The 23,314-nt window shown below is 43.3% G+C and overlaps 1 protein-coding gene and 1 long non-coding RNA gene across 2 annotated transcripts in view; both read right to left on the bottom strand.

The window, feature by feature from the left end:
* Positions 1–6,878: 6,878 nt before the first annotated feature.
* Positions 6,879–9,803, bottom strand: LOC133215076 (uncharacterized). Its single transcript, XR_009726306.1, has 2 exons — positions 8,438–9,803; positions 6,879–8,395 (listed from the first exon to the last, which is right to left on the bottom strand). It is a non-coding gene; the product is annotated as an uncharacterized LOC133215076 (long non-coding RNA).
* A 25-nt stretch (positions 9,804–9,828) lies between these two features.
* Positions 9,829–23,314, bottom strand: part of ANTXRL (ANTXR like) — a 53,964-nt gene continuing 40,478 nt past the window's right edge. Inside the window, exon 18 of the mRNA XM_061358810.1 lies at positions 9,829–10,802. Coding sequence (XP_061214794.1) covers positions 10,572–10,802 — 231 coding nt within the window. The 3' untranslated portion in view covers positions 9,829–10,571. The remainder of the gene's footprint in view (positions 10,803–23,314) is intronic.

The raw sequence follows: 23,314 nt of genomic DNA on the forward strand, positions 1-23,314 counted from the left end.
CAAGGTATAGACAGGTTACTGAGCCATATCTCACAACAAAGTGGACACTTACACATCCTCCCCCTCACCTGAATGCCAGTTGCTAGGACCTGATGAAGAATTCACAGCTACTGGGAATGTGTGAGGGTGAATAGCTTGGTTTTTGTATTTTATTGTATGCTTACGCAATGGCTATTCCTTCCTAAGAGAAACCAACATATTTCACAAATTGTTGTAACAAGAACAGAAAACAGGGCAAGTAATCTTATATCAGAGAAGAGTTTTGCATCACAGGCACTAAAAATAACAATAGTGCTGCTAAAACAGCCAGCTCTCCGTAAGCTGAAGGCTGTGCTCTAGCTGTGTTGAAAATCTTCCGAGTATTTTCTTGGAGACCTCTGCCAGATATTGGTGGCTGATCTAAGACCAGACCCTCTATGACACTGAGGTGATTAGATTCCACTGGGTCAAACCAGAGATGATGTGTTCAGGGTCATGGAGAGAACAAGAAATCAAAACAACCTCTCTCAAGAGCCAGTCTCACAGCGCCACAGTGTCTCAGTTGCACAATATCACGAAGTATTCATTCATGCCTCAACAGACCACCTTGTGTCCCAAACTGTGGGTTATTTTCAGCACCAATTTTTGTCACAAAGCTGATAAATGAGGGCTGCACATTTCAGACATGGAATCATTGCCATCAGTTCATAGGTAGCTCAGTTAAGTGCAAGAACAGAAGAGGACTGATGGACAGGGCTTGTTCGCCTGAAGAATTTTACTCAGCCCATATTTGAGGATTAATCTGTGTCTCTTTGACAGTGATGTAAAAATCAGGTCACAGCTCACCAGTGAGTGTGCCTGTATGAAGTGCAGCGTAGAAAATGCAGCACAGGCTTGTGCATAACTGCCACATTACCAGCTTGTCTCTGAAGTGGTTGCAAGAGGCAGGGACATGGCCAAGGAAGTAGTAGCTCTGAGGAGGGTGAAGGAACGAGCCTGGGAAGGGAGACTGATCATGGAAGGAGCTGAGGAGGGCCTGACTGTGGCAAGGAACCTTAGTGGGAGCCTTTAGCCATCAGATCATTTTTAATCGCAGAGAGCTACAAGACGTGTAATAATAGACGCTGTTGGCTTAGGAGACAATCATCTTCCCCAGTGCTGGGCAATAGGGAAAGCACCACATTTCTGGAGAAGCTGAGTGATCTCTGGAGGATTGCTTTTGTTAGGTCAGCATGTCTGGTTCTGGTCCTACGAGCTTTTGGGAATCTTAACAGAGACTTGGGTAATACCTGTATGAGCAGCAAAATGACTGCATTGCCTTCCAAGTCAATAGTATCTAGGAAACAAATGTAAACTCTTATCCCAGAGGAGTTTACAATTCCTATTTCCATTTCCATAAAAAGTCAGTTCTCTCTTCTGGTGTGAGTGTGCATGTATATGTGACTCGATGAAGTTCAATCACATAGATACACATCTGCATAAACTCCCTTCTAAGATTACAGGCAGACTGCACTATGGACAAAAATAATCTGATCTACCAGGGCAAGCACACATTCCCAGCAGGAAGCTGCTTCCTGCTTAGTAACTGTGCAAATCCCAACCAAGCATGTGGACCTCATGCTTGCGATGTCTCAGACCAATGCTTTTCAGTGGTGAAGATGAGGAAGACCAGAGAGATTGGTAGTGATGTGGCCTACAAATTATACAGCCAGGAGTTTCTCCTTGGCAGAGCAAACAGACGGGCACCGGGACAGCACGTGCAGTCTGTGTGCAATAGAGAAGGCTGTTGCTGGAACTGCTGGTTTAAGCAGTGTTTCAAGCAAAATTAGTTTGAAATAAGTATTTATTTTTTTTTTCTTTAAAGCAATGCCAGCTTCCCAGTCTGCTCTGCAGAATTCAAAGCAAGCTGCTCCACTGTGGGAAATAGGCTATCAAGTCCTGCCTTCCAGCCAGGCCTGCCTACCCAACCACCATGGCTGTCATCCAGTCCTCGGCCATGGTGAGCGCTGCCCTTGTCATGGGCATGGAGTGCTGTCAGGGGCTGCAGTCCAAATGGCCACTCTGAGTTGGTACCATGTGCCATAATGTCCCTGTGCCTGTGTGCGGTGGCCTCCATTGTGCAGGTGACAGCCCTGCCAAGAACATCTGGCTGGCGTTGCTTCAGGTCTCACAGCACCCATGTAGGAAAAGGCGCTATCAGCTCTCACTGGACAAACCCTACAACAACAGGCTCTGAGGCTGACACTTGCCCTTGGCCAGATGTCTGAGCAGCAGCAGGCTTGCAGAGGCAAGCGCTTCTCCACAGCTCATTCTCTATGTGCAGCTCTTCAAGAGCCAACTAGGAAAGGGGCTGCTGGGGCCAGATCGTGGCAGAGACATCGTTCAGTTTGCTTCTCTGCAAACACACTGACAAGTTATTTTCATACTTATTTCCTGCTGTTGAGTTGGGGCTGCTGCTGAACTACCAAAAATACCAGAATGCCAGACATGAGTCATGTACGTGGACAGCACAAGGAGCCTCTCCTGCCTCCCCCCTCTGCCCTAGGGGGAGCTGCAATGGTACCCAGAGAGGAAAGCCTGGCCAGGAGAGCTGAGCTGTAGAGTTCATACAGCCAGAGCTGGGCTCTATCCTTACAGCAAAGGAAGCTGAGTCATAACAAAGGGCAGAGAAACAGCCATAGCCTTGTTTGCCTGCAGCAGCATCACAAGAGGGAAGGAAAGGCTTAATGCTGGCTGTGCCACCCCACAGAAACAAGTCTGCAGAGTTGGTGAACCCAGGGGTGCTCTGTCAACTCCTCAGTGCCCCTGTTAGCACCAGCAGCCTCCAGCTCAGGGCCCTGGCAAGCAGACAATCATCACCTATGCACAACTCAGGAAAATAACAGGATTCATGAAGGATGCAGAACATTAACCCCCCTGATCTCCCTTGCGGGAGACCACGGTAGAGCTGCTGCCTGGGGCCACCTGAGAAGCATCCTGCCTGGTCTTCTGGGGGCAGTGCTGGGTCCAGATGGTCTGGGTTAGAGGCAGACTTGCTCCTTTGCTCCTGCATGTGGCTGGGAGGGAAATGAGCTATTTCCTATTTTGACCTGTGAGTCACTTCAGTGATGGAGACCATTAGTACTGGCAAAAATAGACATAGGGCTGGGAAACTCCATAGCCTGCAGAGTTACTTTTTCCCCTAGAGAGGGGCAAGTGCTGCAAGGCACTTGTAGTACCTGACTGAACCTGTTAGCTTGGGAGGAGACAGATCTTACCAGGGTCTCTATGACTGTCTTCGTGGACAGGCTGTCACTTGTGGTGTCTCAGATATGGGCTGTGTGCATTCCTGGAGCAGGAGGTTCCTGGTGACGCTCAGCAGACCCATATCTACCGTCATGATGACTATAGCTTGTAAGAGCTATTAACTGCCTTCTGAAGGCACCTGTCTGCTGAGGACATGCCAGGATTTCCCAGTTGGAACCAGGCTTAACAGTCTCACTACTGCATTGGCATCCCCTTATCACCAAAGTACACAACAGACCTTAAACAGGAGGACCAGAAATCCAGAAAACAATAGAAAAAAACCCTAAAGCTGACCAGGATTAACCCCTACCTCTAGGCATGTTCACTTTTAAGTAAGCTGTTATTAATGCACAAGGGAAGAGAGGCACAAAGCAGCCACAGTTGCATTTTTGAAAAGGATGAGCTGCCACATATGCTTGCCATATTTTCCCATTGGCTTTGGTTGTCCAAATATGCTTTTGATGATGAAGGGGTATCTTGGGACTCCTGTTTTCAGCTCAAAACATCTTCCTGTGTACCAAAAAATAGAAACTAGAAAACATTTTAGGGCTTTTAGTATTTTAATCTGACAGTACATAAGCCATGATCAGTGAGGAAGGAGCAGCTTTATTCAGTGAGCTCTGTCAAATGCATGCTTGTTTATTACATGTGGCTATGTCCTGGCTGCTATGTTTCCCTGTGCCCTCTGGGAAGACTCATGCTTTAAATCCATATCCCTCTGCCACTGCAGGAAAAAGTGTTTATCTCCAATATGAGGTGTTCTAGGTCACAGACCCTAAGACATTTCTAAAGGGCCTCTGTTTCTATCATGAAGAAACAGACAGCCTGAAGCCAAAAATCATGGCCCAGAGGCAGGATGCAGGAGGACCCAGGCATGGTGCTACATGGCAGTGCCAGGATGGCATGAAGAGAGCTTAGGACATTGAACTCTGTGGCAGACACAGATGGGGTTATCTGAGGACCCTCAATGAAGATTTATCCATGAACAACAATCTTGCACCTCTGAAAGCTTAAAAGGAAACATTTCTCAATCTATGTCACAAGCAAAACCACTCAGCAGGATGTTCCATTTCTGTCAGGGAATTCTTTCATCTCAGTCTCATCATCTCATTGTTCTCCTGGGCTGCAGTCAAGCAGGAATCAAAGTAATACCTGGCTAGGAAACTTCATGTAGCCTCCCTTGCAGTAGAAAGTGGGGTCCTCAATGTGCAGGAGGGGGGTGACTTTGAGGCAGAACCCAAGGAAGCCTGACATGAGTACTAAACCAAAGGGCAAAGCACATTCAGAGAGTCAAGATGAGACAACTTCCAGCGCAGGCAACATGCTCTGCCTGTGGTTTCCTAAGGAATGGGAGGACAGGGGGAAAGGACATTTTTTCAGTTCCTAGCTCGGATTGCTGCAGCCAGTAATATTCTTGCTGCTGAGTTCCATGTAGCCAAATAGGGTATGCTGGTGCATGTTCACATGTAAATGCCACTCCTGAGACTGTGAAATATGTTTGATGAAAGATGCTACATCAGCACTAGAGGTTATTTATAGACAAATCCAAAACCAAAATCCTGGATCTGCACATTCCCAATCTCCAGGGAAGTTCAGGTCAAATCTGAACTTTGTTGTCTTAGGCACACATAAACCTAACCAACCACATCTGCAGCCGGTGTCAGGTTTTTGTCAATGCAGAACAAAAATGCCCAGAGCCTTGGCTACAGGACCGCTTTTTTTTCATCTGATCTCCTTCGAGAGCCTGGCCCTGCTTTTTGCGTAGATGGAGGAACAAAAAAGAGCAAAGGCCACAAAACCCTTTTGTGTGAGTGTTGTCTTACCAGTCTGGGGAGTACAGTGAGAGAAAGGCAGGCTCTTTGTCTGAGCCCCTGACTCCACGAGGGAGCAGCACATCTCAAAACAAAGAATTTTAGCTCCCATTAGCAGCACAGTCAGAGTTGGAGCTGTCAAGAAGGGAGGGCAATGCCTGCCTCAGCCTCCTACCTGACTTCGTGTGGCTACCACACCCCCAAAAATCAGTGCCTGCCATTTTTGAAGATGAGGTTCACGTGGGTTCAGGGGACTGCATGTGTGCAAGGACCAGTCTCCTTTCCCGTTGCACGCAGCGCTGTGGCTGCCATGCTGGGCAGACTGACTGCGTAGCACAGCTCAGCAGCTATGCAGCAGCCTTGATTACCCATAATTGCAGCCTGATGGGGTTGAAGATTTTTGTGGCCTACCACTGCTGACCTTCTTGCCTGTCTTATGTTTCCATGAGCCCCGCTCCCCCCCAGCCCCAATCCTCAATGGGGCTCAAAGAGATACAGAGGAAGCATTAGAAGCATGGAGGGAGGAGAAAACTAGTTTCAGCGATAGTGAGGGAGAAGATGATCTTAAGATCCAGTCCGGCATCCTTCAGGCAAGACTCCTAAAACAGTAGTTGTGTTTGATACCTGCTGACTCCAGGCTCCATAGGTATAGGATTTGCCATAGTATTTCTCTTTGCTAAAGTCTTAAGCTCTAACATCTTGTCTTGGGTGGCTTCTACTTTGTTTCTATGCATTAGAAAACTCTTCAAGACAGCAGCTATAAATTCATACCCTCCCCATGTGCCAATCAATGTTTGAGGACTGACTCCAGTAAAATTTACTCAGCATTTCTACCCTGCTTACCTGAGATCTCAAAGGGTTTCCAACAAACGACGGCTTACCTCTGAATTAACTAGGCAAACACTGAAATCCTCAGGCTAGAAACTGGAAACAGAGACACAGAACATACCCTTGTCTCCAGTCAAATAATGAACGGGTAGCAACTTGAGGATAGGAATTCTGACAGCCCGACCCTACTTTCTCCTCCTGACCATTAGGTGGCTGAGCTGATCACAGATGAAGCACAGACAAAGCTTATCCCTTCTTAAAATGATCCTGCAATGGAATTCTCTGTAGTGTTTAACCAGTAAGCACTTTTATTGTTGATTTTGAATCCATTAAGACTATATTATGTTGTATTATAACACTTTGGCTACATCTCCCACATTTGCATGCAGGCATTACATTTGCAAAGTTTTCTCAGAAAAATGGAGCAGGTGCATAAAATGTATAAAGATTATAGGATTATAATGTGGAAGCAGCATGTCAGTTACAGAACTTTGTACCACATGTAACAGGAACAAACCCATACACCCATGTAAAACTTCTCTGTCCCCCCAAAATCCAACTGCTTCCTCTGTCCCTCACCTCCATGCCCCAGCTATCAGCCCACACCCCCACTGTTTCTGAAATCACTTATCTTCTAAAAAAAGTTTAGTACAGTACATTTTTTCCCTTAAAAACTAGAACATTTTTCCTTCTCTACCCCCTCCCCCCAAAAAACATAAAATCATAATCTGTTCAAGCACTGTTATATGTTAGGAGTCTACTGCATTATTCAAAAGTATCAGATCAGTAACAAACTTCTAAACAAACTAGGATGACCCAAAAATTCCCCTTCTCTAAAAACTACAGAGAACTGAAAATGCTATACTGCATTATCACACTTGCATGCATGTATCCTGAGCCACCTGTATTTATTCACCTTAAGCCCCTTTTAATAAATAACTGTCCAGCAGTAACATCCAGAAGTGTGCTGTCCCCTCCAAATTAAACTCTATATTTACAGAAGTAGGGCTGTTTTCTCAGTGAAATGTGTTTTTCTAAAAAAAACCCAAAATGAAATAACAACAATAAAACCAACATACAAATAAAGAGAGAAAGCATATTACTGATCATGTTGTCTAAAGACCAACAGGAGTAAAAAGCATTAGGAGCACCAGGTGCACATGCATTTGAACTGGTACAGTTCAGGAAATATGTCATTCATTGTTATGCTCACTCATTCAGACGAGGAGCTGATTCTTTTCCTTTCTTCCCTCACCCCCCCCCCTCGATTTAGGACCGTCTGCTCTGCAGTCTACTCTCACAGATGGCAATACATGCACTGAGGTTGAAAGATGGCCATAAACATGCTTTGATCAACGTGGTTCTGTATCAGCTTTAAACACATGGGGTTTCCATCCCCGCTGCTTTGTGCCTTGTGCCATGTCACATCTGTGTTGCTAGCCAAAGATCCTCCTAATCCACGTTTTTCTCTTGGATTTGGGGAAGCATTAGATATCCACTTTTTGCAAGTTTTGGATGATGCTATATACTAGAAAATACAGGACAATCATCCCACATGAGAACATTTCTTAGCATTTCTTAGCATTTACTATAATCAAAACTGACATACAAGCATACCATAACAAACCTTGAAATATCAAGCCAGTTGGAGGGATTTTGTCCATTTATTTTGAGCCAGGTCTCAGCTGATAGACACCAGTATTACTGCCTTGATTTCAGTTGGCTTATTCTAATTTGATTTGCCCCAAGTAAGTTTCAAGCTCAATAGACGGTGAAGTAGCAACCGTTTCCTCCTACTGCATTGTTACAGTGTCTGAGATCACTGCAAATGGGCACATTTCTACACAACTAACAGGCCCTTCTGTAGCCAGTGTAGCATATTCACTGCCCTCCACCTTTGCAAAGGCAATTCAGTTCAAGTTCACTTTTTCTTCTTCCCACTTTAGTGGCAAACTAAACCTGCAGCGCTCCTATTGCAGAAGCTGCAGCCAAAACACGAGTTACACACCAAATGCTTGATTTTATATAGTGAAAACGCTGGAAACTCCATTTATGCTGAATCTAATTTTCAATTTGATGGTGCTTTATCATATAGAGATCTCATCACCTGGAAGCGCAAACCACTCCTATTCTCGCTGCACTTGATAGGGATGCAGAAACTGTTAGTAGCTGTTATCTCTGCAAGACTGGCTATGCCAGCAAATAATATTACTCCTTTCAACTGCAAAAAACAGGCATAGTGGATATGTTACTGCGAGAAGCCCTCCCTAAGCCAACACCTCCATTCTTACTGGAAGTAAGTCAAGTTCTACCAACGCCAACAAATACAAATCAGTGCAAATCTGAAACAACCCTACTGACCGCCCTTAAGATCTGTACAGATGCAAGACAATACAAAATCTGGCTTCCAGGCTTTTTTATTAGCTAAAGCTTACTCCTGTGACTGTGTCACACTGGCTGCAAAAGGCCTTTCCATTCATAGCAGTGCTACTCTTTGAGCAATTTTTGTGAAGGAAGAAAAACCGAACAAAAACCGACCCAGCTCCCACACACAATCACAGACACACGCACACACATGCACACACACTTCTTTCTCCTCCAAACAGAAATCCATTCTTATGAAACAAATTATGCAGACCCTGTTCAAGTGACTAAAATGAATGAGGAGAAGGTTGAGTACCCCCAGTTCTCCTTTCTGATTACAATGAAGTCACAGGTCAGCAAAGTACTGGGCATAAGGATGTTCCTCTCGACCTGCAGGACATTTTAATGCATGCAGAAATGTTTTGCTGGCTTAGACCTAAATTAAGAACAGCTCCAAGGCCAGCAGGCACCTATGACTATGATGCCACTACTTGCACCAATATATATGAGGTAAGAGCATAACTCAAGAGCAGAGCAGTGCAAGAAGAGAAAGAGGCTCTGTGGTTCTTCTGAGTTTATCTTTGACAGCCTCAGCTGCATACACACGGCATGTCACAGTGATCAGCATAGACTGATGAGAGCTTGGTATGGTGTTCTGCAAGTGGGACTTCCACTGGAAACAGTAAGCCTGATCTGTCTTTGTACCAGTGCAATTTTATATGCCTGCAACAACTGCATGAAGAGGCCTAAAATCTGGAGGAACTGCATGATACTGTTAGTGTTTTATCTTAGACTCATGTGCCAGTAACTACTGTGATGTGCTACACACCCCCACCTACACACAGATGGAGAGATAGGTATATGCTGTGTCATAATGCAACACAAACATTATTTCTACAACTATCCTAATAACACAGCCAGTGCCAAAGCAAACCAGCATGGGAATTTGCAGCCACCCTCTCCAATACGATAGGTAGTGGTGAAGAAAAAGCAAGCTCAGGTGTTATTTTGATTCACTAGGGAATGATCTGGGCACAACCCATTCAGGTATTGCTCAGAGAACACTATTCATGGGCTGTCCCACAATCCCGCGTCATAAATTCCCACCTCTGTGTGGGTGCTCCCATCACTTTCTGGTGACACACAGAATGAAGGTCACAGGTGAGCAATCACTCTGTTTGGGAAGTACGCTAGGCAAACAATATATAAAACAGGGACAAAAGCTCACGCTGACACTTCACGCCATGCCTCTCGACCACAGGTAGACTACAAGGTTACATTTAGCGGAATCTGGGCTGTCTAAAGAAAGAGCTACTTATAGAGAAATTCATCTTTTAATCACAAGAGGATCTATTTCTGCTTGGCAGTAAGATCAAAAGAAAATTTATCTAATTAAATAGTACTGGAATCCCTCAATGCTGCTGATAAAAATAATACATGCTGTTTGCATATTACAGCATTCAGGCTCAAATCGCATGAATGTTTGCTCCATTTTAGAACTTGTTTTCTGTAAATAAAAACTAAACACCTGGCCAAAATGTTGGTTGTTTTTTTTTTTTCTTCAAAATTCCTCTGAACTTTGGACAAATCTGAACCCTGGCCATCAGTGGCTATCCTACGCAACCGAGTCTAAACATATGCAGAGATGGCAGGTTCAAACCCAATTTTCTTAGCAGAAGAAGATATTCCTCTTCCATGCTACATTACTGTTGCTTGATTATTGGCACATAGTCTCATTTTACCTCATTATTGCTATCGCCTTCTTATAAACTTCCAAGGAAATTCCACCTGCAGAACCAAAGGCAGAAAGTTATCTTTGCAACTATTGTTCCATATTATCATCTGGATGCAGTATTGTTGGGGAAAAGAAAGCAAATTTCTCAATGAACTATGTTTAACCAACTTGCAGGTGGCAGCTATCAAAACAGCTGATGCACATGTACCGGCTAAAGTTATTAATGAATGATTTGACATACCAAGCCAGACAAATGTCATATGTAAATAGATCTTCAACTGTATACACATAAAGCTGCTACTGTATCTAGATGATTCACTTTGGTTTGTTTCTATACCCCATAGCTCTGAATCTATCCACTGAATGTTTACTCAGCACGTGTGGTATAAATATATTCATACACTAAAATTGACACTTGGCAATTTTTCCTTTTTTTTTTTTTTTCATTTTTTCTTCTTTTTTTGCTGACCAGCAACAAATTCTGATATCTTTAACTGTAAACCAATACTCAATAAATATGCTGCGTTCAGCAAAGAGACACGTTTTGTCGATCAGGGTTTTGCTGCACTCTAAGCCATGGGCTGTGGTGGTGGGCGTGAAGGAGGAGGTCCAGGAGGCACTCGGGATGGGGGTGGTCCTGGAGGTGGCTGCCTGGAGGGAGGCTGCAGAGACACAGGAGGAGAATGATTCCTTGGAGCGTTGTTGAGAGGAACCTCCTCACGCCGTGGCAGCTTTGGTGGTGGGCTGTAAGGGGCAGAGGTTCCATCCGATTTCACTCGGGTGAAGTTCATGCATCTTCCCTAGAGGTAAAGAAAAATTCATCATTCATAAAACGCAGGTGTTTTGACTCAGCATAAGCTAGCCAAAGGGACTACAAGCAGAGGAGCCAGGCTGCACATAGATACCTTCATCCAGTATCATTCACTGGGTCCTAAACATGACATTCAGACCATACTATAATAAAGATCAGCACTAGAAACTAATGCTTCCAGAAACTGTGGTGGAACTGTGTATGCCAACAGTCATACCTGCCTTGGTGAGATCTCTGACAATAACCTCATAGTAGACACAGAATTATACCAGAGGAACAACTTCAGCAAAGACACCATCTGTAGCTTTCCTTTTCACAGTGATGCTAGCCTAGCTGCTGTCCGTGCTTTGAACAGTGCACTGGGATAGTACATCTGTCTTCTGTGCTCCAGTGCAGATTTGGCTTCCCTCAGTAAAACCAACAAGGTGTGGGACTTGCACAGTTTTCCAACGCGTGTGTTTTCAGAATATATGTGGAATGCAGGCAGGCAGAACCTGATGGGAGAACTGTGGACAGAGATTTTAAAACAGGAGTAGGTTGTGTTTGAAAAAAACACCAAGTACTGAGAATGTTCTAGTCAATTAGTGGCTAAATGCAAACTTGTCAGGGTTTCCTTTAGCCAAAGGAAAGCTTTGCATAGGTTACAACTAACTAAGTTCCAGACAGGAAGAAAGACGGACCCAAAAGACCACCTAAGCTTTTCCTGTGGGGAGTAGCCAAAGGCTCCCAGGCACTTTAAAACTTACATGGCAACCTCAGACACCAAGATCTCTACTGTCTGCTCTACTTACTCGTCCCCATGACCCCTGACTTTTGTTACAAACTGCCCCACTATTTTTGTGGAGGCCACATGAAATCCTGCAGACACAACCTTGTGTGAGGGAATGCAACACTTGGCACTAATGTCTCCACCTCCTCACCTATGGAGGTGGGAGGAGATGCTTGTGCAAGAACCCAGCTGTCACAAGCTTGGCGGAAGCCTGCACCTTGAAGTCAAAAGGCCTCTCATTGTCATGTACAAAGACTGAAGATGAAAACTGCCTGAAATACAGGAGTGACACAGCCAAAACCCCATTTACAGGAGCTGGGATGTGGTTTCCAAATAAGAACTGTGGGCTGGAAAGTACCCATCCCATCAGTGATGAACTCGATCTGCTAGCTCCTTCTCCTTTGCGCAGCAAGCCCGTTTTGGTCTGTGTAGCAATCATCTTAATGATGACAACCTCTACAGCTTAGCATAGAGGGGAATGTTACCTCTTTCTTTCCTTTCAAGACAAACACTAACCCGGGGAAAAGGAGAAAAACTGTTTGGTTTGTTTAGAAGATATCTGTCTCAGAAGGCATCTTCCCTCTGTTGTTTTGAAAGACCTGCAGAACCATGATGCGATGACACCAGAGGTTTAGGTTGCACACTGGAATAAACAAACCAAATTCAGCTCGAGGTTATGCCAACATCTCCCAAGCAAAATTCAGGAGAAAGACTCCAGGTTTAGAAGAGGTTATCTAAGAGCTAAGCAGCTGTAGATCATGACCCCACAGCTACCAATGCTGTGATAACAGGGGAGTACATCAGTGACAGATGGCTGCTAAATCAGTGCTGCCTGGCAAGACAAAACTCTGAAAATTCTTAGGGAATGGGATGTGTTTCTGTGGCAACCCCACAAATCACAGTTTCCCCTGGAATCCAGGCATAAGGCATCACAGGCTAACCACAACTATCTGTTTTGTTAAGTGACTTGTTCATGAAAACTATTTCTTTAAAAAGAAGGGGATTGCATAAGTCTGTGGCTTCTCTGAAGAAAGCCAAGTAGTGTATCAGGAGAAGCTTAAATAAGCTCCAGAGAGCTCAGAAAATGATTCAACAAATGTACTAATCTCCAAAGGGTACCACTGTCCCACTTACTTGGATCGGATGGCCCAGGGCTGCAAAAGCTCAGCTGCAGCCAGGAGTTGTTTAAATGGGCATCTTGTTGCCTGTATGTGAGACCTACTCAGTAGTTCTCCATCCTAGCTTTCGCCATCACAATTCATCACTGCACTTAAACAATAGTATCAATAGGTAGGATAAAAACCTCTTTCTAAAAATCCAGGCTTGTTACAGTACATTTTAGTTATGAACCAGGTGCAAGACAATACTATGCTGGGACCAGAGCCTTTCATGGAAGCAAAAGGCAAAAAGTCAAGGTCTTGGTCATTTCTGTAACAAAGATAAACCATTGGATCAATAAAACCAAGTCAATACTTTGCTCCATCACAGAACTTCAGTCCTTCACCAGCACTGGAGTGAGCAGCCACCTTGTTAGCTATTTGTCTTCTGTTGTGCACCATTGTAGTTAGAGCCCACTTGGAAATTCAGCAGTATTTACTGCCATGCAATGAATGTCACAGACATATTTAATAGCTGTACTTCAAATACATTTAGAAATATCAAGGCTGACTTTTCTTAAAGTTATGAATTTAGAACAGCTAAATAATCACCCAGAAAGAAGTCAGAGGTATTCAGATTAAATGCACCATTCAGATTAAATGGGGAGAGAAAAAACTAAGGATAATCTTGCTCATAATAAAAGCAAAGCTACAATCCCAACACAAGTGCTTGTGCTTACAAGCCTTTCCTGCCTCTCTGTTGTGTCTCTTTCCCAAACATCAATTCCAAATATATTCATAGTCTATAATCAAAGGGGATCCCATAAATCTGTTTGCATTACTTTCACTTCAGTTAAACTGATAGGCGACGTCAAACTGCTGCCAGTTTCTGCCACACTCACTGATTTGTCAGACAGATGGGTAATTTAAAGGCCATGCGCCGCATTGTGTCATAAAAAATACGGTTGGGTTGGGAGAGTCTGACAGACAGAGGCTTGGATGATCGATGTATGTATTGTGACACTTCCTCACAAAAGATTATTGGTGTTAGCCTACTATCTCATATATCAAAGAATTCTGGTGAACACTGGAGGAAATCCTCCTGAGTACTTCAACCAGCCATTGATAAAATGAGGCCAAATCCTTAGCCAGTGTAAGTATTATTAACAGATGAAAGGGAAAGGGAGGAACAATTGGTAAGAGATTGTAAATTGCAATTTGGACTTATCAAGCATATTTCATCAAAGGATTTCTAGGTTGAAGAATTAAGTCCTCCGCTCATCACACTTCCCCAATAACACAGGTATTCTACCTAACATGCACTTCCCTCTCGGGTTAGTTTATAAAAAAAACAAAACATGATGTTCCGCAAAGAAATATGCTAACCACAGGATTTTTAATATTTGTGTTTGAAAGGACTAAGTAATTTCCTCTCCAAAGGCATATAAAGGCTTTTAAACCATAGAGAACATGGACAGAAATCAGACACGCTCACCTACGTTCTCCTTGCACAGGAGATTAACAGGTATTAAGAGCCACCTCCATTTTAATAGCGGTAACAGCAGGTATTTTTTCCAGAAGCATGGTATACACTAAGTGTTTTAGGGAAGGTGTCAGAGTTGCAAGGTGTGCTAATACCAGGATGATCCCAGGCACAACAGCTGTCGGTAGCTGCTGTATTGTTTTCTAGGAAGCAGATGATCTGTGTAAATCCAGTTTTGTCTGGTTTCAGCCCTGCTCCCAGTACAGCATCTATCAGATGGTGCGACCTGCACCGCATACTGTCATTCACGCACTAACTGAAGGTCAGCATTGTGCCATATGGAGTTACGCCCTTACTTCAGCTCACATCTGCACAGTATTCCTAATGCACAATTATTTTGCCTCCCCATATGCCCATCTACTTGTTAGGCTCTTGTTACGCTGCTTGCCAAATTGGCTTTCAGAAAGTACGAGTACTGAAGGAGCAGGATCTGCTGTTGTCCTGACTCCAGCTTTTATCCCAGTATAACAATCACATGTGCAATTCAGGCAATTTGTACTTCTAGGCAATGCCTCCTCGACCACCTAGGATGTGTTTTTGTGTGTGGTTTAAGCGGGGGAGAAGGAAGGGAGAAACCTCTTGAAAGCCACTGCATCGTGTTTCTGGGCTACTTTCATCATAATTCTCAGTTCATCATCCCCCAGTGCTTGTTCCCCCATTTTTTTTTGCTACTACTCAGCATGTTTTCAGTGGAAAGGAACTACTGTTAAAAAGAATCCAGGCAATTCAAAGAGCACGCTGGGAAAGTCTCTTCATCATGATACTAACAGCACTTCAGCAAAAAAGAACTTAAAAAATCACCCCATTCACCAGTAGCTGTCCCTTTTCTCTGTTCAATTTAATACATGAGTTTTTATTCAACAAAAGACAAATCCAGTTTGTTTGTGTACACAAAAGGTATGTCTGTTTCTTATTTTTAGCTGCATTAGCTGACCTAATAAAAGATACCATTTCTTTAGAAATGATTTTTGCTTATTACAAATTTTGCTTGAGTTTTCATTCATTCCTGGTTTTATTTATAGAGTCTCAGTACTGTAATTCTGAGTAGCAGAGGGAGGTATCTGACTGAGGAGCTGGATTCTCTTAAATGCCTACTGAAACTTCTCTGTCTTTGACTTTGCAAGAATATGATACATAGCTTTACATTTTAGAATGGATTAAATAAAATCATTCCTTTAAAGTTTGAGATTGGCAATCCAAAGCACCAGGCCACCAAATTAAAAAAATAAAGTAGCTCCCAGTCAAAAGTATTACATCTAGGATATTGGAATGTGAAATGAACATAATTTCCTTGGGCTCAAATAAGTAGTCACCTTTGTCCCCAATTTTGTTAATGTATGTCACTGAGATGACGCTGCCAGCTTGCAATGGATGTGGTTCATCAGCATGTAGCTTTGCTTCCTAAATATCTACCAATAGTGCAGTGTAAAAGCGAACTCAAAAGAATACATCCAGGTTTTTGCTCTTGTGGTTACAAAACCACAAGAGTGAGCATCTACAAAAAGTCAGAATCACTTTAGCTAAGTGAAGGTTTTGATCCACACACCCAGAAACCAGTGGGATAAATACCTTTAAGATCAGTGACTTTTGCAAAAATTTAACCTTGGAAAAATTAGAGGTCAGGTTAATCTCTGTCCTGTAACAAAGAACAAAAGCGTTGTAGCAGAAACACCTACACTGAGTATCCTAAACCAGCAACATTATGGGGAAGCTTGTTTAGCAAAGGTATTTATGAATGGCATAGATTGTGGATACATGAATTTTATAGAGTAAGAGCTGAACTGAGGTGGTACAGAGTTTCCACTGTTTGAGTTCCCTGGGCAAGTGTCAGGATTAGCAGCTGGCTCCTCATGAACCAGTATCTATGTGCATCAGCCTTTGCCAAAAGCTTCCTCACACTGCCCTGCTTCATGCTGACTGTGCACTGAACATGTCACGGCTCATTAAAACCTTCATGGATTTCCTGGGAATTGCACTGATTACCCTGCAGCATACAGGCTAGAAATTAGTAAGCTGCTGAAACAGTTTGTCACATAAAACCTAAGACCGCCTGGTTTACAGGCATGTTCAAGTAACTTACCAACCCCTACTCTTGCATTTGGGACTCAGATACTGGTTTTGTGTTGAAAAAGAAAGTACTGGAAACATCAGAGATTCCTATAACAGCAGTTTAGAGGCTGATCATGACTTTGGGTCAATATATATACACTATATAATTAATTTATAGCTATATTGATCATATTAACTTGAATCATCACTGTTAATTATGTGGTTATTGCATTATTCATTATAAACAAATTTATTAGGTTGTAATTAATTTTTATATGTAGCCATTTAAAGTTATTAGGTCTCAAATCAAAACATTAAATATCATCAACATAAAAGATTTGCTTGCATGAGAATCTGACTCTTCAAGTATCTGCCAGTTTAATAAGCCCTTTCCTATCAATAACAATTTTCTGGGGATCTATTTGGCAGCTCAACACTGATGCCTAAAATGATGATAACCTGAAACTATGATGAGGTAAGGAAAAATGGGGTTGGCTGAAGTGTGGAGGATTTCATAAGTAAGGTCCAGTAAAGTGGCAGTGTCCCAACAATGAGAATATAATTATTATTTTCTTTAGTGCTGCTTTTAAAAAGGAGAATTAGTTCAGCTTGTTCTTTATCCAGTGGCCTCTTTCTAAGTAAACTTAAGATTACTTCTGCTCCCTCCATCTGTGATGGAGTTACTGGAGGGGAAGGAAATCGCTGTATTGTGGATTGTGAATCACTCATGGTAATAGCCAGGACCCTGTAATGACCTTAGGTACATCAGATTAAAAAAATTACAAAATGATGAATACAAATACACACGGATGACCTAAGCAGCAGCAGCAAACTCTGTTTACTGTGCAGCATGAGTGAGGTGATGCTGCAAGAGGTGTAACCTACTGAGCTCACTCAGTATGCTTCACACTGCAAAGGAATTAAATTGAGCTTTAAGACATGGGAGGTAACACAACTTTAAAAAGGACACGTGCCCTGAACCAGGAAGGAGTAGTGATATTTAAGAGGAGCTGAGGCACATGCAGATCCTTCACACAGTCCACAAAGACACTCTTATTAGCACATTTTATGCATTTTCTCTTACATTTTAGCAACCAAACAAACCCACTCACAACCCAGTCACTGGCTCACTGGTGCAGCTCCCGGGAAAAACAGCACAGAAAGTTCATCCCTGCTTCAGAAACTATGAGGCCCAAGTCACCAATGAGAAGACAGCGTGTTCCCTGCATACAGGCTGGGAACAGATCACAGGGTGATGGCTAAGCAGTGGTTTGAGTTAAAATTTGTTGGCTTAGCCAAGGCGTGGCCCATGCTGCTGCCCAGAAAGGTGAGGGATGAGATGCCTGAGACCCTCTCACAGAGGCAAAGGGGCACCAGCTTTGCTTTGTAAAGGGGCTGGGAGAAGAAACACTCAGGAAGCCCATATGCCCACAGACATCTTGGCTATGGGAGCAAATACCTGAGAAAGGAGGATTTATGGAGTGGGGAAGGAAGGAGAGAGCACAGGAGCTCTTTTTACACCAAGTGTGTTATAAACCTGGCCTCCAGGGACTGAAGGAGCAAGGCTGCCAGGGCAAACTTGATCACAGGCCCATGGCATGCACCACACATAAAAGCAGCAATAAAAGTCATCTTTTGGTTCACTTGCTGACCAAGGGAAAAGTCAACAACAACCAAAAATCTTCCAGGTAAAAGAAATACGTCAAAATAAGTTTCACTTGGGCTTGAAACATATGTCGTTCAATTCAAAACATCTTTTCTTTGAGTTTTGGACAGAAAAGGTGTTTCAAAACTACTGAAAACATTGAGGCTTTTTCAAGGGTATTATTTCCACTTCAGCTAATTCCACTAACATGCAAAAATATTTACAGACTATCTAAAAAAGCAGTTTTTAGTCAAAACAAAGAGAGTCATGTGGAAAACAGTGTCCAGATTTACTAGGGAATTAAGACAGGAACTGTTTTACAGTAAGATTAATAGCTGCAGTATTCCAGGCTACTGTAGCTTCTTTAATTAGGATACAGATAGTTGAATACAATCCAGTACTGATAGGTTCTCAAGACACAATTCAACAGACACTGCTTCCCAGTTCACAGTCCCAGCTGTGCATGGCACTGCTTGAAACTAGGAACGAGTCCTCTGGGAGCAGTCTATTCAGTTTGAAAACTAGTGCAGGAAGACACTGACGAGAAGTAGACTACTTCCAATTTACCCTTGGAGAAACAAGCCAACAATGAGGAATGTGAAAGCAGTAGCTTAGCCAGGGTAACCGGCCTTTTAAGCTAGGACCACAATATTTCACTAAAATAAACTTTGTGCTGAACACATCCCCACCATTCAGCTGTCACATACCTGATACCACTTTTCCACCTTAGGCACATAAAGCAAGTGACATGGACACATGGAGAACCCATCCCAGTATTGAAGACAGGTTTATTCAAACAATTTGCATCACTCCATTCAGCAGGAGCTGCATACTGTTTCCAGCCCTGTCTTAGCAGGAAAATGCAGCAATTTGGTGCAAACACCTTCTGAAAGAATGGCCAGAATCACAAGATATCTTTCAGGAATGCACAAAACATCACATGTCTTGGACCTTGCTGAGGTTGTGGCTGAAGTAACGCACAGGGCAGAACCATACCAAAGCCTGTTGATTCTGAGCCCTAAAAAAACTGAAGTGGCAAAGGGAACAGAAAAGGATAACACTGGACATCAAAGTTAAGATCTGTCAGGTGTACTTTATACTCAATTACCAATCTTAAAGTACAGTCATGCCAGACCAAGTCCCACCGAAACTTGAGAGGAATAACCTAAGTCTGCACTCAAAACACATGATTTACCGCCTTCCTCTTTTTTGACAGCTTTTATGGATGAGGCTTCCAGAGTGGAGGAAGTGAGGAGTGCCACTGACAGGTCATGTCATATACCCAAGGTTATGCAGAAGCTTTGGGTCAAAAATCCCAATATTTACAAGTTCAAGACTCGTGACTCACATCCCTTGTTTTAACCACAGCACCACACACTTCCACACTTGAATGCTGACCAGACTAGAGTGTGGTTCAAGAGAAAAAGCAACGGTGGTTCGTTGGAAAAAGATTTTTCTCTTTCTTTTGGTGTTTTCAGGGAAAAGATCACCTAGAATGGGGGTGGCTTTGGAGCATAGCAATGACAGCAACAAACATTTAGTGGGTGCAACAGGCTCAGCCTTGAGGTATTGGTTACTTGCTGGTAGCAGCAAATTAGGCCACAGAGGACCATAACTGGTCTTGGTCAAACTATAATTAAGTGGCATCGTGCTTTCCAAGGTGAATTATTTGACTGACTCTTCAGGAGCAAGCTGAGATTATAGTGAGCACAGAGGAAGGGCACAATGCTCTTTACCTACCTAGGGTGTAGGATAATGCTGGAGACTTGGAGAGACTTCTGGTGAAAATGGTTATTATTTTCTTTGCCTCCGCCAAAAAAGTAAGATTGTGGCCCACCTCACAGACAGGCTGCCTCTTTGGAGTCTCGAAACAGATACAAGTATCCCCAACCCTTCTTTTGGTTAACTGGTCCTTAAATGGCTCTGCTGCTGCCCAGAGCAAAGAGGTGGTAAACCTAAACTTCCAGGTTCCTCTAGCTTCTCTCATAAGGACTTTCTTCTCCTGGGATGAGACTCATACAGTTCATTATCAGTGCTGACATATTCTGTATAAAGCACAGAAATCCTCTCCTCCTCCAAACCTCTTACATTGGATGGAATAGCTCCTTGGGACAGAACCACCTTATTCTTTCTAAGAACGAACACACCAGGGAAGCAATTAAAGTACCAAAGTCCTGACATGGAACTCTCCTTCCCATTCCAGGTATGTTTCCCCTATTGCAGCTTGACCAGTCCATCAAGTACCAGCTCTGCATCTTGAAGCCACTTTTGAACAAGACCACCCCACTGTCACCTCTCTCACACAAGCTGTTACACACCCTGGCATCAACATACCAGAGACAGTGGTCTGTCCCCCAGCAGTAGAAAAACCCCAGGTATACCTCCTCTATTTTTCAAAGGTCTGCTCCACTCAGAGTGCCTACCTGGCCTTTAGCATTGCAAGAAAGGACACTGCATATAGAATCATAGAATCGTTAGGGTTGGAAAGGACCTTAAGATCACCTAGTTCCAACCCCCCTGCCATGGGCAGGGACACCTCACTCTAAACCATGCAACCCAAAGCTTCGTCCAACCTGGTCTTTAACACTGTCAGGGATGGAGCATTCACAACCTCCCTGGGCAACCCATTCCAGTGCCTCACCACCCTTACAGGAAAGAATTTCCTCTTTATAGCCAATCTAAACATCCCCTGTTTAAGTTTTAACCCCTACCCCTTGTCCTGTCACTACAGTCCCTAATGAAGAGTCCCTCCCCAGCATCCCTATAGGCCCCCCTTCAGATCCTGGAAGGCTGCTACGAGGTCTCCACACAGCCTTCTCTTCTCCAGGCTGAACAGCCCCAACTTTCTCAGCCGATCTTCGTACGGGAGGTGCTCCAGCCCCTGATCATCCTCGTGACTCTTCTCTGGACTTGTTCCAACAGTTCCATGTCCATATCCCAGTCCTTAAGTTGCCCAAAGATCTTAAAACCACCAGTGTTGTTGCAAAGAGTGCAGGGTTTCTTGTTGTTCCAGAAGCAGTTCCTATATGAGACTAAAACTGGCATATAAAACTGGAGGGTATTATAATTAACCTGATGTTTATGTTCAAAACCAGATTAAATCAAGATGAACACTTAACAGACATAGGTCATAAACTCTTCAAGTTGTGCAGTATCTTTGTGTTACTTCTACTGTGGCAGACTCAGTTGCTCATTCTGCATCTTGGAAAACAAATTCTTACATAGTTACTGGAAGTATGTAAGCAGAGTGCTAAGGAATGTTGGGTACATTAATTTCTGGACTGCTACCCAACTCAGGAGACAACGAGGGATGTACAGCTCACAGCAATCCAACTGAAACAAGGTAACATGAGGTTCAGCATTGACCTATGGGTGCTGCCAAGAAACAAATAAACATTGGCTGCAGCACATCTGTTCATTTGCACATGTAAATCAGATCTGAACACACAGTCCTAGCCAGCAACTGCATGTCTGTGCACTTGTTTTCTCAAAGCAGATATACCTTCAGTTGTGGGCTTCCTCCAAAGCCCCAGAATAGTCACCCAACTCCAAGCCAGGACTGCATAGCTTAGACACACTATAAATATCATGGAGCATCAATGAAGTGCTGCCTGGAAAATTTCAATAACAACACAAAAGAGCCTATTCCCCCAAGGCAGGCATGTCAGTGTTGCAGTTAACCAAAGACTTATCCCAAAGTCATGCTCCCTATTAAAACAGGGAACAGAACAGGTTCATCAGGTCCTTTACTATAAATATTGAATTCAAATCAAAGTGGTACACATGGTTGGAGACTAGAGAAGAGCCCTCTGGCTACCTAACAGAGTTCATCTATGAAATGTTCAAAGTGCTGTTAGGAACATGGTCTCACTGTCCCAGAATTTACTGTTAATCTCATCACTGTGGAACTGCAGTAAAACAGAAATGAAGTAACTTTCATCAACTACAGCCAGGGTCTCTGAATTCACATCTCAGTGTCTTAGACACAAGGCCAAACCTTCTTCATCCTGTTGTGTGATAAGTGGCACCAGCCCTGGGGTTTTACCCTGTCTTCAGAAGAGCCTCTTGTGGTTGCTGTTACTGAGCATGCTGAGCATTACTGAACTCTGCCAATTACTACTTAGGCAATTACAACACATTTCCAAGCAAGTGGCATGGGAGCCTATTAAACACCATTACTTGCTCTTGAAAAGAAATAATCAGAATGAGCTCCAAATAATAGTGGTAACTGGGCAGCTAGTGTGGAGTGATAGGAGGGTGCTGCCATCCCTATAGGCTGTATTCAAACTGCTGGCCACCTGTGGCTAGCAGCCAGAAAGTACTAACTAGTTGTTAATAATCAATAGGTTTGGTGTCACACCATTCATCTGAGGAGTCCCAGGTGCCTGACAGGACTTAACTAAACCTCACAGCTGTAAGAAAAATAAATAAAGTATTCTCATTATTATTTTGCAGTTGGGAAAACAAAAGCATATAGCTGTTGTGGTCAGCATTAAGAGGAATCACTCAACATTTGAGGGTAATCAGACCTGAGCTTTAACTTCAGCTTAAGAGTGATCGCTTTCAAAGGGACACACACAATAAGGAACACGAGGCATTCCTGTTCTCATTTCAGAGGCGAATGCTTATAATAATTCTAGCTGCTGTGCCTTGTTCAAAGTCCCACAGTAACTCAATAGTGAGAACTTGGAACGGACCCAGAAGTCACAGCTTCCAAAATGACCAGCAGCTCATAGTTTGTGAACTTTCTGACTGCACAACAGCCTTTTTACCTTCAGTTTTATGGAAGAAAGAAGGCAAAAAGGCTTTCAGATTTCTGTGCAACAGCCTGCTCCTAGTATCCTTCCCAAGGAAAGGGTTCTGCATGTGCAAACCACAGCGTAGTACTGCTAAAGCATTGTTTTTTTAATAAGTCAAGTCCCATGAGTACAGAAAGGTGATGGTGACAGTAAAATCCAGGCTATGTTCTTTGTTGCAGGTAATTTTCAGTGACAAATATGAAGTCACTTTCTAAAGACTTAAAGTAAACAAGAGCAATTCTGCCTGCGGGGAAAAATGTCATTTCTTTTTCAATGAGGTTTTCGGTAAACCAAGCCTCAGAACTTCCTGTGACTGTATGTGCTGAAATGCAGAATGGAATGGATTTGCTGAAAACAGCAACTAAGTAGATCATTTGAAAGAAGCATCTCACCTTCCTCTCTGCACATATTGGGGCTTTTAATGTTTACTTGCTGGTGTTCATAACATCACTGCTTTTGATCCATGAAGCCAAGGGGAAAAGCTTGAAAGTTCCTTTTTGCAGAGGCTACTGACAATCTGTCCCACCAGCTACTGTGGTTTCTATGAGATCACAGTATCACAGTATGTTAGAGATACTTCAAGATAGCCAGCCATTAAT

The sequence above is a fragment of the Neopsephotus bourkii genome, unplaced genomic scaffold, assembly GCF_033783945.1.
Source record: "Neopsephotus bourkii isolate Nb327-2 ecotype Australia unplaced genomic scaffold, CSIRO-AGI_Nbou_v1 NB_951, whole genome shotgun sequence".
NCBI classification, from domain to species: Eukaryota; Metazoa; Chordata; class Aves; order Psittaciformes; family Psittacidae; genus Neopsephotus; species Neopsephotus bourkii.